Source organism: Cydia pomonella, chromosome 1 (genome assembly GCF_033807575.1).
Source record: "Cydia pomonella isolate Wapato2018A chromosome 1, ilCydPomo1, whole genome shotgun sequence".
In the NCBI taxonomy this organism is placed as follows: Eukaryota; Metazoa; Arthropoda; class Insecta; order Lepidoptera; family Tortricidae; genus Cydia; species Cydia pomonella.
The window spans coordinates 23472773-23489300 of NC_084703.1; the positions used below are offsets into that span (position 1 = coordinate 23472773).

At 36.0% G+C, this 16528-nt stretch overlaps 2 protein-coding genes across 5 annotated transcripts in view; one reads left to right on the plus strand and one right to left on the minus strand.

Moving 5' to 3' along the window:
- Nucleotides 1-16528, minus strand: part of LOC133518025 (protein furry) — a 206040-nt gene that overhangs the window by 111337 nt on the left and 78175 nt on the right. The gene's annotated exons all lie outside the window — the stretch shown is intronic.
- Nucleotides 1-16528, plus strand: part of LOC133518171 (rhodopsin, GQ-coupled) — a 42573-nt gene that overhangs the window by 16336 nt on the left and 9709 nt on the right. Inside the window, exon 2 of the mRNA XM_061851793.1 lies at nt 7899-8121. Within this exon, the coding sequence (XP_061707777.1) occupies nt 7899-8121 (223 nt within the window). The remainder of the gene's footprint in view (nt 1-7898; nt 8122-16528) is intronic.

Below are 16528 nucleotides of genomic sequence, written 5' to 3' on the forward strand. Positions count from 1 at the left end.
CGAATGAAAACTTAAATGCCATTTATACACACATATCATTTCTATACCTAGTTGGTTACTTAGTTCTGTTACTCGATTTGCAACCTCTTTATTTCCGTTAAAACAAATGCTGCCGAAAAAATGAAAAATGACATAATGTGGTGGATTTGTGAGCTATAATTATATACCACACATAACGCTTATCTCGTCGTATCTATAATGAATTGGGGCCTAAAAGAGAATCGTATCGCAGTAATTGCGTTGCACAAATGTGGGCACCCGCCAAACATGATTTTGAAGTTGCTTGAAAACCTAAAAATCGACAAACAATTTGTTTATCGCACAATTAATAGATACAATAGTACTCATGCTTCGATGACCGCAAGAGGTCTGGAAGACCACGCACCGTTCGGACCCCAGCTCTAATAAAGGCAGTGAAGGCGAGAATTGCAAGAAACCCCGTCCGGAAGCAAAAGTTATTGGCAATACAGATGTCTGTGAAGAGAAGCTCCCTAAAAAAAGTTATCAATGAAGACCTTGGACAACACGCTTACCGCAGACAATAAGGGCATTTGCTTAATGGACGATTGAAGACTATGAGGCTAGAGAGAAGTCGCGTGCTATTGAAGCGGTACGCACAAAGTGGCCAACGAAAAATACTATTTACAGATTTTTTTTTTTTACCATTGAAGAATGTTGTAACCGCCAGAATGTCAGAGTGTATGCAAAAAACAGTCAAGAGGCGATTGCGGCTGTTCTGAGAGTGCAACGAGGCCATCATCCCTCTTATGTGATGATTTGGCTGGGTGTGTCATACTCAGGGCTAACACAGGTTCATTTCTGTGAAAAAGGTGTGAAAACTGGAGCCAAAGTTTACCAGGAAACCGTTCTCGAACCAATAGTGAAGCCCTTAAGCCACACCCTATTTCAAAACCAGCTATGGGTCTTTCAACAGGACTCAGCTCCTGCACATAAGGCAAAAACAACTCAAGCCTTGTTTCGAAGGAACAAAATTGACTTTATTGCCCACGAAGACTGGCCGTCCGCCAGCCCGGACCTTAACCCCCTGGATTATGCCATATGACAAGTTATTGAGGAGAAAGCCTGTGCTAAAAAACCCCACACAAATCTTGACTCCCTCAAGCGGGCCATAGTTAAGACAGTGACGGAATTAGACATGACAATCGTGTGTGCCGCTATTGATGACTGGCCTCGTCGTTTGAGGGCCTGTGTCAAGTCAAGGCTAGAGGAGGACATTTTGAATGATGTTGTCATATGTAATTCCTGATTTTGTGTACTTCATTTTAATATATAGTTTATTCAACTTTCGTTCGTATATTTTATGTAGAGAATGATTATTGCAGTAATAGAATTTAGTAACCAACTAGGTATGTACCCATCATAAATGACAGTTTAAAAATAATCACTATACTTGTGTATTAATCATATTCATTATATCAATATTAATCATTCACAGTGCCTTGGGTGGTCGGCCTTTTGCTGTTACTACAAAATTCAAAGGGATTTACAGATATGGACGCGATAATAAAACTCGGTCAAAGCCATCGTTTGGTTGTTGCCTTGCTGAAATTAAACCAGTGCAGCTTATAGTTTCCCGGGGACCTTAAGACACATGTCGTTTACAGAATAATTAATTGAAGATTTGATTTATTTAAAAGTTTGGTCTAAATATCTAATTAAATAAGTAAGTAAGTAAATATTCTTTATTGCACCAATCATTATACATTTTACATACATGTAAAATTACAAATTTTTTTTTAAGGAAAAATAAATAAATAAATAAGTATATGATCTAACAGTAACTTCTTACAGCACAACACATATACAACTTTAATTACTAGACTTTAAATCCTTGCAAATAAGGGCTACTAAATACTCACTATGGTGCAAACATCAGGTTGCTGCCATCTTGGAGAAGTGAGCATATTAACTGTAAAATCGCCGGAGGCTCTAAAGTATATATCCAATTTTATGATTACGACGTATGGGTTAGACAGCTGCTAGGAGTACGATAAATATAAAATCTTTTACGCAATACAGTTGAAATGCTACTTTCAATATTACTTATGTTAGCTAACTAGCCATTGAAAACTTTAATTTCATCGAAAGTCAGAAAGTAAAATGTTTAGTTTTTTTTAATTCGAAGTACTTATGCCATATTGCTACTGTACCTCATGTTATTTGCTTTGCACGTCTATCACGAAAGTTTTCAGCTCGATCGATCGAATTTAACTTACAAGATTTGAAAGAGATAAGTAAAGAAACGTATACGAAATGCAATATAAACATGTGTACGCTACAAATAATAAAAGTGGCTGTGACAGAATCGGACAGACAGACGGACATGACGAATCTATAAGGGTTCCGTTTTTTGCCATTTGGCTACGGAACCCTAAAAATGGCTACCAATTAATTAAAAAAAAAACAAATGTTTTGAATTTTTCTATTAGGTACCAATTGTACCAACCTTATTTAGAAATGTAGAGTATCTAGAATACGAAGTTGATATGAATTGAAAATGTCTAAAACCAACTAGTTAAATCTTAGATTACAAACGATCTTAACGAGTCTAGCGATGAAGTTACAGCTGAAATGTACGTAGCTAGAGTGTTATTGAGCTGAGAAAACAAGGCAGAAATACTCTTCATAGATAATAGCCACCCAGAGATCATTGTTATGACACTTCTGATCGATGTCTTTACAATGAGAATTACATTTTAATTGTCAAGGGCGACAGCTTAAGGGACGTAATGATTAGCACTAAAACGTAGCAAAAATCGGCGCCCATTTTTTAAGGAGAGTCACCATTGGACATTTCAAACATTCGTCCGCCATATTTTCATTCAACATAATAGTATAATAATTGCAGACTTATATATACCTACTAATAATGATTATACTATACTATTATATTGAATGACAATATGGCGGACGAATTAAAATGTCACCGAATTTAAGAATCATTTCGCTTAAAATTTAGTTTTTTCTTCGCCAGTGTGATGAAAAACATTTTGTGTAACTCCGGGGATAAGATTATACTCGAGTCTTTAATTCACAACAGCCTGCGGCTGGCGTGAATATATAGACTCTCGTACAATATTTCACTTACCCTCCTCGTTGCTCAATGTACTATAGCGACATATGACACTTTTGAACAAAGGAAAACAAGCAAAGCGCCCTGTCTTTACGGAACACGCGTTTTTAACTTCAATGAATAGGCGAATAAGTAATTACAAGCCCAGTACGCCTTGGTTTTTAACAATCAAAATTCGATTAGTATATCAGTTCTGTTTTTTCCGCCTCGTGTGTAATGACTTGTCTCATAATAGTTACTTTTCATCGAAACCTTTAGAGCCGTTTTCAAATAGCAATTCTAAAACATACAATTAAATATTGCTCGTTCCTTTGTTACAAATGAATACGTACCTATGTTAAATATAATATCAATGTAGGTGGGCAGGTGCTACGTGACAAATACACCTACACCGTAAATCATTAAAAAATATCATAGCTCTTTTCGCGAAATAATTACAATTCTCTTTATTAAGCCAAAAACGAGCGCGGTAAAACAAATATACGCACCTTACCTACATAACGTAGCACAATAGCAACGAATGGAATGGTTGTGAGTGGGATTAATTTCTCATCAACGACCAGGTGATGTGTGATATATCGATTCATCGTCTACAACAAAGAACACAATGTTACCTTTTTGGAGCACTCTAACATTAGGCGTTTTAATAGCGCGGTACCAGCTGATGCAACCACATAAATGCGGTTTCAATTCAACGGATGCCTCACGAACAAAACACTATTTACCATATTTACATTAGGCTACTCTGGTCTAAAAGTATCATTTTCAGTTGTGCGACTATATTGCCTAACGTGAGCACGCCCAAAGTTAGGGCATTTATCGTAAAGAAGAAATCAATGCCGGTTATAAAAAATAATATTCTGCAGAAATAAATAATGTAGAAAAAGTGTTAAATGGTTAAATGGAACTGGATTATAGATTAGATATCATGAAAGGAGTAAAATTGCTCGATTATTACGAAGATGTTTTACGAGGCAAACGTCGTAAAATTTCAGCACCATGCGAAATACATAATTGGAATCTAACGATACTACATTGTTAACAAAAACTAACAGGCTATTTCGAACATACACTGACATCAGAATGATGTCTTTTAGTTATCGTGAGTCACGCTCGCGCCAATACATGTACGAGCGAAATGTACGATAACCAGATGACGTTATTCAGATATCATTCCTATGTCAATGTACGTTCCAATTGGCCCGTAACTTAGGATTGGTTTAAGCTTTTTGTCATCGAGAAAGTTTAAATAATTATTTAAACTTCCTCGATGATTATAATCAATCTCATCATTCACCATCAGAAAAAACCTAACACCATTTTTATGGTCAAATTAAATATTCTGCGACTTGCTCTGTATTATTACATATGAAAACTGTATTGTGTTTAGTTAGACAGTGACAATAGTAAAGCAGAGTATAGTTTATAGGGTTTTGTACTTTTTGAAGAAGTTTCGAGTTCCAGAGGTAAGTTTTATTAGTAAATAACTTCAAGATATAGAGGTGATGCGTTGTAGTTTTCGATTTATCAGTGTCAACATAGTATTCTTACATTGATTGCTGATTTTTTGTTGTAGTCTTTCATTTTAGTTCGGAATATCGCAATGATCTTGTCATCCACGATGACGCGCAGATTTGTCAAATGTAACCTTTAATGACATGACAATACGAGTCAAGGCACGCGTCGTCGTGAATGACACGATCTACAAACGTAATGAGTGCCCTAGTGCCCCAATAAGCCAAATTGCGGTATCTAAAAAACAAATGAAATTGAAAATGGAATGTTAAGAGTCCGGAGCAAGCTCGGTTCTCCATGCAAACGTAGTTACGCTCTCATTTCATAACGACTCGCTAGATTGCTATGAACCTTTGTACTTACAATAGGATAAGGCTATACAGGATATCTATGCCTGTAATTAGTTTAGGCAGCTTAAGATACCATAGTTAAAAAAATACAGCGAATTTAAGTTTTTCATACAAAATTAGTTTTTGCTCTATTTAGTTTGTTTTATAAATTGGAGCTTTACATATAAACTAATTACAAGCATAGATATACCTTTTGTCATTATATGTGCCAAGTTTCGTTACAATCTAACACGTAAGTAGTTTTAAAATGAGAACGAAACTCTGTTTGTATGGGAAGGTGAAATTCAGCCGAGCTTGCTGCGGACTCTTAAGAGAGGGTAAAAGCAAAATTGTAGGTTTTATATTACATTTATTCTTACACATTTTAGGGTTCCGTAGCCAAATGGCAAAAAACGGAACCCTTATAGATTCGTCATGTCCGTCTGTCTGTCCGATTCTGTCACAGCCACTTTTTTCCGAAACTATAAAAGCTATACTGTTCAAACTTGGTAAGTAGATGTATTCTATGAACCGCATTATGATGTTTACACAAAAATAGAAAAAAAAACAATAAATTTTGGGGGTTCCCCATACTTAGAACTGAAACTCAAAAAATCTTTTTTCATCAAACCCATACGTGTGGGGTATCTATGGATAGGTCTTTAAAAATGATATTGAGGTTTCTAATATAATTTTTTTCTTAACTGAATAGTTTGCGCGAGAGACACTTCCAAAGTGGTAAAAAGTGTCCCCCCCCCCCCCCCCCCGTAACTTCTAAAATAACAGAATGAAAAATTTAAAAAAAATATATGATATACATTGCCATGCAAACTTCCACCGAAAATTGGTTCGAACGAGATCTAGTCAGTAGTTTTTTTTTTAATACGTCATAAATTTTTTTTTTTTTTTTTCATCAAACCCATACTTGTGGTGTATCTAGAGATAGGTCTTCAAAAATGATATTTAGGTTTCTACTATCATTTTTTTCTAAACTGAATAGTTTGCGCGAGAGACACTTCCAAAGTGAAAAAATGTGTGTAGTAACTTCTAAAATAACAGAATGAAAAATCTAAAAAAAATATATGATATACATTACCATGCAAACTTCCAACGAAAATTGGTTTGAACCAGATCTAGTAAGTAGTTTTTTTAATACGTCATAAATGGTACGGAACCCTTCATGGGCGAGTCCGACTCGCACTTGGCCGCTTTTTAATTAATTTGTCATGAAAACGAAATCTAGAAACTAGATTATATTTGCAAATGCAGACTCCAACCAAAAGCTTAAAAGCTCGATAGAAAAAAAAAAACACGAAACCATGTCTTATTTTCCCCTGCCAAGTTGCCCTGCATACCATAGCAGTATAATTTAGTATAAAATAGCCAGTGATATAACCGAAGGATCTGACGAGCAAATTTTTAACAGAAGTGGGATTTTTTTTCGCCATATACAAATATTCATATAAAACCCATAGCTACAGAGAAAATAAGAAGAAACAAAAACGTCGCATACTTTTTCATATGTTGTCTGTCCCCGTGGTCTCCGATGATCAAATTGCAAGACACGCAAACCAGGGATCACGGAAATTGTTGGTGTCAAATTTGATTACTGACACTATTGTCTGAACCCCATTTCACACCTACAAACTTTTTTTACATTATTTAGCCCTGATCATTTTTCCACCGTTAATTTTATTCAATTTGTATCGCATATCACTCATGTACCAATTATGGATCTACTGACGTGATTTTATTGAAATCCGCTCAACAGTTTAGGCGCTAGAAGAAAAAAATATTATTTAATATTCGGCGTGCTCTCAACAGGTTGTGATGTGCAAGAGGAACCGATGTGCTACCGATACGTCATTTAAAAAAATCCGTTCAGTATCCTAAGCTAAAGGGTGTACTGAATCAGCAGTAGTTAAACCCAAAACCCTACTCTTGGTAGGATAGGGTAGATCATGTAAAAATGTCTGAACAAAAGTGGAATTCATATTCGTCCAAGTTTCCTATTAAGGGAATGGAAGGGGCCTGAAAGGGTATAAATAAATAAATAATCTGGATTCAGCAAGTATTTTCTATAAAAAAATGCATTTTTTCGGCAAATATAAATAGGACCTTTTTATGTAGAATTTCTTTCTTTCTATAAAATAGCTGAGGGATTTGGCTAGTAACTTTCAGAGTAAACCCGCGCGATCGCCAAACCTTTCGTCGCAAGTTTCGCGCAGCGAGCCATATCTTTCTTTCTAATTTCCTAGCTTTATGCCCTCTCTTATACCTCGTTTACATTCAGCCGAAGTGAGCAGGGAAGTGGACAGAATGAGTGTGTAAACACGATACTTCTCATGCCACTGCCATTGCCACTCGCACTGCCCGGCGCTCCCCAAAATGGCGGTTTTTTGTGCGGAAGTCAAAGGAAAGCAGTGCGAGTGGCAGAGCGTGTTTACATTCTGCTTCATCGCTCATTACTCGCCAAACGCCTGGAGGAGAAAGACATGTGTTGTTCGTTTCGTTCGTTCGTTTAAGATCGCCAAAAATGCCGGAATGGAACAATGAGTTCTACTACGATGGATAGATATCATCCACCATCGTCTATGACGAACTTTCTTTTTTTGTATTCGATATCTTTTTAAATATCGAACATAATTGCGTATCGCAAAAATACACAGCGCGGCCGCTGTAATTATTTCGACGTCTGCCATTGCCGAAAGTTGAAAGCAAAGTGAGTGGTAAGGGCAGTATGTAAACACACACTCCTCTCGATCCTGCTGCAGCAGTATTTAGGATTCCCTAAATACTATTGCCGACAGCGCGAGGGGCAGCGGCAGGGGCTGAATATAAATGAGATATTAAGATAAAGAATTTAAAGTATATGTTAGCATTTAATTTTGATTTGATAAACCGCTAATTGGCTTGATACGATTAGGCCTGTTTGCTCATGGATTTATGTTTGTAAGCAGAGCCTCGACGAATACAATGGCCGCTACGCGGCGGTGACGCAGTTGGCGAATATGTTCTTCAACACAAACTTCGGCATCAACTTCATTCTATACTGCCTGAGCGGGCAGAACTTCAGGCGAGCGCTTCGTCAAACAATTCCCTGGCTGAGGAACAGAGCACGCCGCGGGGTGGCCGTCCGGCGCGCAACCTCCTTCCACCCAGCCAGAGCCAGCAGTGTCTCAAGTGAGTTTCAATTTAAGGTGACTCCTTATGCGAATTTAACCTTTTCGCCGCCACGTCAATGAAGCAATAAAGTGTCATTAACGCCACATCGAAAATTGCACGTAATACACCCCTGACCAAAACCACGTCTTGATTTGAAGTCGTGGCGTGCTGACTTTATATCAAATCAGTGCCGGCGAAAAGGTTAATAAGTATAACTTTCCTGACACATTGCCAACAATTCTGACAAAACTCGCATGTTACTTGATATCGAACAATATGGTAGTTGGGACCGTCTCCAGTTTATCTATAAAAGTTATTGGGTATATAATATAAGTAAAACGACTGTTTTTTGGCGACACCGGCAACGGGAGTGTAGTAACAATCTACGGTTGCGTGCCATGCGTGAAAGTAGTTTTCATTTACCGATTTACCGTCAATTTACGTTCAATTTATCCCGCAAAAAATAAGTTTGTTTTGTTGTTTATTCAAGTTAACTATTTCAAAGCTTTAAAATGAGCGATTAAGATATTTTGGAGACGCCACCGCGTATCCGCGAGTTCCGTGTCAGAGAAACGATGCTGCAATGCCGGTCGTAGCATGCGGTTCCTGAACGCATCATAGAGAGCTTATTATAAGTGTGTAGATAAAATAGTGTATGTAACTGTACATAATTAGGCATTAAAACACCTTTGTGATCCTTTTATGAGACTCACTTCGTTGGTTTCTTAAACCTACACTCGTATTTTAATGAATTTCATTATGTAACTTCAAAATTTCTTCAAACGTTATCAATTAGTCGGGATTGTCTTTAGGGTTTTGTAATTTATGCCGACGATTTTTTTAAGGACGATTGGGTCTATTTGGAGTATTTGGGAAATAAACAAACAACTAACAAAACAACAACGGGTTGCACGCCGGGAGTGCCGGCAGAAGTTAAAACTTGAATATTAACGTTGTGCATTTTTGATATTTTGGAGAAATTAGTAGCAGTTTTTTAAAAAGAGATAATTCTCTATTACGAGTATACTTACGTAAATAAATTTGAGTGTGGAAGATATTTTGAAATGCGAATTTTATTGTTAAGTTATATATAACATATATAGAGTAATTCATGAGACGTGAGCAGGACTACAGCCTACACAATCATTAAAGGTTAATGAGTCGTTCACCATCATATTAAGTAAAACAATCACGTTTCTTTTCTGTTATTTAACTTTTTGGTAAGGAAAAATTTGAGTATCTACAATCATGGACACCAAACAACACAAAGATACAATACAACACAATTAACAAAGATTAAACCTCTTTAACCGTTATGACAGCACTTTGATTACGAAGAAAATAAAATGTCACACTTGAATGAGATACGATTTTTCAAAAGTAACCAGGCTTCGATAACATTCAATTTGCACATCACCATGATGTTACGTGTCCGTCGTACGAATTTTCAATCTGACGGTCACGTAACGTGATTCACGTTACACCTGACGCCCTGACGTGAATTTAACATTTTTCCCGCATCACAAAAATGCACAGCGCCGCTAAAGAAGTTTTGACTTCAAAAAACTTTTTAATCCATGATTTCACGGGTAAATTCTGTATGGCTTGCCCGGATTGGATTTACACACTGTATATATCGTCGTGTACTTATAACAATAGCCTTATTGAGCTCACTGTGGGATTTAATACATTTGTGTGATAATGTCCTATTCTTTTTTACATCTTGAAAACGGCTGGTCACGTTAAAAAAAAATGCAAATTTTATCATCCACAATGTATACCGATATGTAAACAACATCCGAGGTATAGAATCCTTGATATCCGCGAAAAACCGAAATCATAACATTTGACTTTAAGAAACTTACGACGCGCACGCGAGATTTTCTGACTTTTAAGAGAACCTTTAGAACACCATAATAAAGGCGTATACGAGTTTCCAGCTTATTATGTCTCACTCGGAGGTGAACCCCTTAATTTGCATCGGCCCGTCTGCAGAAATACTGTAAGAGGTCTATCACACATCGTATATTACAGATAATTACAGCACGTAGCCATGGCTCCGCATTCCCACTGTAAATAAAATAAACCTTCCTCACTTCACAGATACGAGTGTAAAGATTTACGTAAGACCTACATTAACGAAGAGTTATTAGTCTCCTGCAGGCTTGTGTCTACCGATTCGTATCAACACACCGCAATGAGGCGTATAAAGTGTAATTGTGCTTAAATATAGTGCCACAAATGGTCATGCCACAACAAAAAAACTAGCATCTAATCTCTATTACAAAGCAAATATTATCTTTATCTCTTTCTAATATCTGCATCTAAACGTACGCTGGGGTAAGAGCTACTCAGTTTCTTCTTCCTCGCGTTGTCCCAGAATTTTTGCCAGGGCTTATGGGAGCCTGGGGTCCGCTTGGAAATTAATCGCTAGAATTGGCGTAAGCTCTAGTTTTACGAAAACGACTGCCACCTTCCAACCTTCCAACCCAGAGGGTAAACTAGGCTTTATTGGGATTAGTGCGGATTCCTTACGATGTTTTCCTTCACCCAAAAGCGACTGTAGATAAGTTCCGAAGAACTCATTGGTACGCGCCGGACATTGGAACCCGCGATATCTGGATTCAGTCGTTTAAATCACTTCATTTACATTTTCGTAACCTATATTTCTGTTCTTTTCAAGTAAAATGTACTACATTGTCGCTTGCCATAAGGACGCTCTGACAGGTTATTTGTAAAAGGATACAAGCAAATAGCGACCTCATGGTAAGCAATAAAGTAGTACCTTTGGAATGATAAACGTCACATTTATTTAATAACGCATAATACGACTTTTCTGTGTATGTGTCGGCATTAGTATGTGTACGAGAAAATGCATAACTGCTCAACGTTTTATAATATTATAAGCGTTAGCAATGACAGGTAGTGGTATTATCACTACAATTGATAGTAGGTGCTTACTTAATAACAATACAATGGTGTAACAATAGTCGCACAGATATCGTAAGAAGCTCCGTGTAATCTCATATTAGTACCTACGGAAAAGCCGTTGGAGGTCGGGACTGATCGTCTATTATATTTGCCGTAAATAGCCTTTGAGATGGAATTCGCGGAGAACACTCAATTCAAATATTACGTATCATAATAATCTTTTAAACGAGATTAAATGCATAATAAATATTATGAATACTGTATGTTATGTTCCTTACATCCGTTTTTGTAGGTCAGGCAGTAGCCGCGGCCTAAGGCAGTAATAAAGCGATGCTTTATCTTTGAACCCATTCTCGCGGCTTCGCCGGAACGGAATATATTTTTCGCATCTTCACGATTGCTTACATTGACGAGGCGTGAAACTCAATCAATCAAATAAACAAACTCAATTTCACGTTCATATTTCACACAGTATAATAAGATAAAACTCTTTCTAGCATGTACTTATAGATTCTGTAAAGTAGACGTTTAGCGGCCACATCACGACATGTTATGTAGGCCCCTAGACTCGATTGACACCACATTAAAAAAATCGGCTCACACAATACCCTAATTAATAATTAAATTCCATCAAATCTACCAAGAAATGTCACTGTCACAATGACATCTGTCAACGTCACTGTGACGGACCAGATGTCACCAACCTTTTGGGAATAATATAAAATATTATTATCTTACTGAAGGTGACGAACATAATAAAACCGTTTTTGTATGGAAAACAGAAATTACGTTAAAATATGTGACCGAAGCCGGCAAAACGTCCCACTTTGTCACTTGCCATAAGGACGCTTTGACAGGTTATTCGAATAAAGATACAAGCAAATCTTGCCCTTATGGCAAGCGAGTGGGACGTTTTGCCGGTTTCGGTCACTCCATTTTTTATACCTTTAATGAAACGCTGCCACCTCTATAAATGAAGGGTTTTTGTTGAATGTGTCGCCTATACTTCGACTCTTAGATGTTTGATATGTATATAGGTAAATATTTATTCACTATACGTACAAAATTACATTCAAATGTATCGTCTCTAAGCAATTATAATTTATACATTTTTACAGTATTAATTTATACAGTACAAGCCTTGCTCAGTTGGGGACTAGAGTATTTTTAAAACATGCTGGGTACGGTGACATGTCTCATCTCCATACAGTTTATAATCATAAAATGCCAAATCTCGCAAAATTGTATTGAGATGACTTCTTTTATGAAAAGCCTTTCTGTTTGAGAAATACTATAAGTAACAGACGTCAGATGCTGAATGAAGTGACGAATGACAAGTGAGTGTCATGGCCGCCATAAATCTATCATGGTAACCATAAGGGCGTATTACACTATCCTGTAGTTGTCGTTTTCGAATTTACGTTTTAAGGTCTATACCTTATGTGCGTATTACCTACTATTAATAATACTTATAATACACACATCTTAAGACGATAATGTTATTATATTAAAACGGAATACCAAATGTTAATTAATAGAATCAGGCGTTACTTTGCGGAAATCCATGATAAGTAAAGCAAGAAATATTACCTTGCTTATCTGCGAGAAAATGACGTGTTAGTCAATCAGTGCTAACCCGTTATACTTGCGTATTTTTACATGCAATTACTGTTCCCACCCTCCCACCGCAAAAATAAATACGCAAATAAATATAACAACCCACCACCAAAAGTACAAAACTCGACACGTGTTTCGCCTCTCTACGAGGCATCCTCAGGAGATGCTGGAGATGTTGACGGTCTGACACCCGACAAATACTTTTTTTTAATAGTAAGTATAACGGGTTACCACTGATTGACTAACACGTTATTTTCTCGCGGATAAGCAAAGTAATATTTCTTGCTTTACATACCAAATGTTGTTTAGATCCGAAGTATTACCATTTCAAAACGAACATTTCTACCTCAAAATAGTTTTAATTCAATATTAATTAATGGGACTACTTTTTTAATAAGTCTGATTATTTAAACTAAGCATATAAATATTGTATTTCAAATTAGTAGTTAGTTATTTACTTACGTGCATTCGTTCGCCAATAATATATTTACTGTTTTTGGAACGTTTCATTTTACTGGCAACACAGTGGTAGATTTGATGGAATTTAATTATGAATCAAGGTAAAACATACCCAGATACACACACCAATGTACATAAGAGACTTCTAAAATCATTACCCTTCCCGTAGCCGAGTACAAACTTAAAAAGAAACAATAAGTAAGGGCAAACTTATCTAAAGTTATGCCAAATGGCGGTAGATGTCAGATGTTTACACATTCATAGAATTTGTAATAACTTCTGCAAGAGTTGTCCTCGATAGTCTCGATAGTTTATTTATAATCCCAGCGACACACATTCCCGTAATTGACCAAAAAGATCATGTATAGCATATTTTTCATTAATAAAATGACAATTTAAATAGACTTAGAAGTACAACGCAACAAATAACCTCGCGTTAGTAAAAGGCTTTTACAACGGAACCACAACTACAATAAGATATAAGTATCAAAACTTGTTACTATATTATAATCGTGTTAATTGCCCCACAGATAGGTATACGTGTGTGCACCTTACGGTTCCGCTTCGGAAAGTCCAATACTTAAGCGGATAGAGGGGTCACAAAACACGATTTACTTCCCGATCGTTAGTCTTGCGTTGACGGCACATAAAATAAAACGTCCTCTTTACACTCCCGTTGCCGGAGTCGTCAAAAACGGTCCTTTTAACGGTCCGATTCTTTAGTCGTGAACAGTAAACACATTTCCCGATAAAGCTTCCTTAAACTAAAAGGGAGCACTAATTCAAACCAGAATTAATTAGTTCGTTACTTAATGAACAATTAAAAAACCTATTTATCAACATTCATGGGCACCCACAAGTCACGTGACTTAATTGCAATGTAAACATTTAAAATTTGTCATTGACAATATTACTTTTTTAACGTTTCTAGCCATCAAAATAGCAAATACAAAGAGGTTGAATTAAATAATTTGATTCTATTAGAGTCCGTCACAGTTCTATGTAACAAGTAGGGTAACCATGAGACTCAGTAAATGTGAGTTAAAATATTTATCTACACACATATCATAAACACTCTATGATGCCTTCAAAATCCGTAGATAATGGCCAACATTACGATAAATTGTTTTGTTATAACAAATTTCTTATCTGTGATAATGTTGTAATTGCTTCATAACTACAGCAAAATCGATTTGGTAATGACATTCAAATTTGGAACATCTCTGAAAAAAAAGCAATTCGATTTGACCTCTATTCTAATATCAGCCGAGATCCCTTTTTGTTCGACATGAAATGTAAATTGCTTATAATTTTGACAAATTTCGCATGTTAGTTTGTATCGAACGATACGGAAATAGGCCTCCGACTCTAGTTTGTCTCTGAATAAAATAAAATAAAAACTACGAATGCGTGACATGCGTGAAAAACTGTACTGTACTGTTAATTAGTTTTAAATGTAAAATAAGTTTGTTTTGTTGTATTTAAAGTAACTATAGCAAAAGTTTCGTTTAAAATGAGCGATTAAAATATTTCGGCGACGCGGCCACATATCCGCGAGTTCTGCCAAAAGAGCAACGTTGCCCCAATGTTGGCTGTAATATGGGTTAGTGAATATATAATAGAAAGTTTATAATATGTGTGTAGATAAAATAGTGTATGAAACTCTACATAATTAGGCATTAAAACACAAACACTCGTGTGGTCCTATAAAGAAACTCACTTCGTTCGTTTCTTAAACCCACACTTGTGTTCTAATGCTTTTCATTATGTAGCTGTCCTATAAACTACTATTACAATAAAAAAGCCTGAAGTATTAAATGTATTGTCAGAATGGCTTGAGTATTGACAGATGTCAGATATTTACAAATAGATACCTAATAGTAATAAAAAACACATTTCATAAATAATGTTTACTTCAATGATGAGTCACATTTGTTATTATGATATATAAATAGCTTGGTCTTATCAATGTCGATAACACGAGTCGATATTTTTTTATTAATCTAGCGCCAGTGCTAGCACTGGACTATGTAGATGATCCTTTGTTAAAACGTAACTAGTTATAATCGCATGTCTCTTTCATTGCAAAACCACTATTTGTTAACATTAGTTGAAACTTGTCTAAAGTAAAACTTTACAAGTGCAGTGTAAACGACTGTTAGTTGTTAAAAGATAAAGCCTTATTCAGAGCTACTACTGTATAATTTCAGAGTAAGAATACTAATAATAATAGTACTCTGAATACACCCAGTCTTTTTAAGGGCCTTTTTACACATTGATTAGTGTTTAGAGTGAGTTCATACATTTGCTATGTTTATTTATTTACATTTGAAGGTAACAAAAGTATCACCTCATACTAAAGGCTAATCAGTATGTAACAAGCCCCAGCGTATACTAATATGAAAACAAATTAAGGCTGGATCACTCGGCGGGATTAAGTCTTTCCAGAGGAATACATAATTTTATTAATTTACGGGCCCCGGAGGAAACAGGAAAATTTCACAATAACTTGTTTTGACTAATCAAAACATCTCATTTAAATCTCTTTAGCGTATTTGTGAAACTGTTTAAGTTATTACCGTTTAATTTTGGCAAAATTATGCAACCTTTTTATTGGTTTCCGATCGAGCAGAACAAAGTTCTTTTAACTTCAACTACTACTAGGTGCGAATGACATATAATATAATATCATAGCCACTTTGTCGTACTGTTTCCTTCCAATTAGCATTTTTAATTTCATACCAATATCAATAGTAGTAGTAGTAAGTCAATTACATTATTATTGATAGTGCCTGGCCCGCATTAGGTAAATAGTTTGTCTCGCAAAAACTTAGTAGTTCGGGTCTTAATGAAAGTTGGTACGAGAGCAGTTGAGGTACTGAAATAGTAGGTACATTACGAAGTCAGAAAATTAAGAACGACTCATGTCGATTTAAAACGTTCCCTTCGGTCGTGTTTTTATTTATCACAACGTTTTACAGTACATAATATATGGTCCTTTAAAGGAGGATGGGCAGATTTGTATGGACACTGGCCCGTGAATCAATAAGAATAAGCGACATACCATCGGAAAGGTATGGTTTTATATACTGAATTTATATTTATGACGAGACTTGGGTTTAAAAAAATTATGACACAAAAAAAAAACAAGAAACCGAATAAGAAACTAAAATATCGTGACACAAAATCAATAAATCATCAATAATCACAAAACCTTCATGATCACAATAATGAAACCTTGATGATGCGACACAGGAACTTAATATCGAAAAAAAACTATAAGTCACGTTTCATCTCACACTACTTTTTGCGGCGATAACTTTTTTGACACAAAGATTTGGGACTACGTGCCATAATAAAAGTTTTACAACTTAGAATAACCTACCCGGTGCCTTTATTGGTCAAATGGGCCAATTTG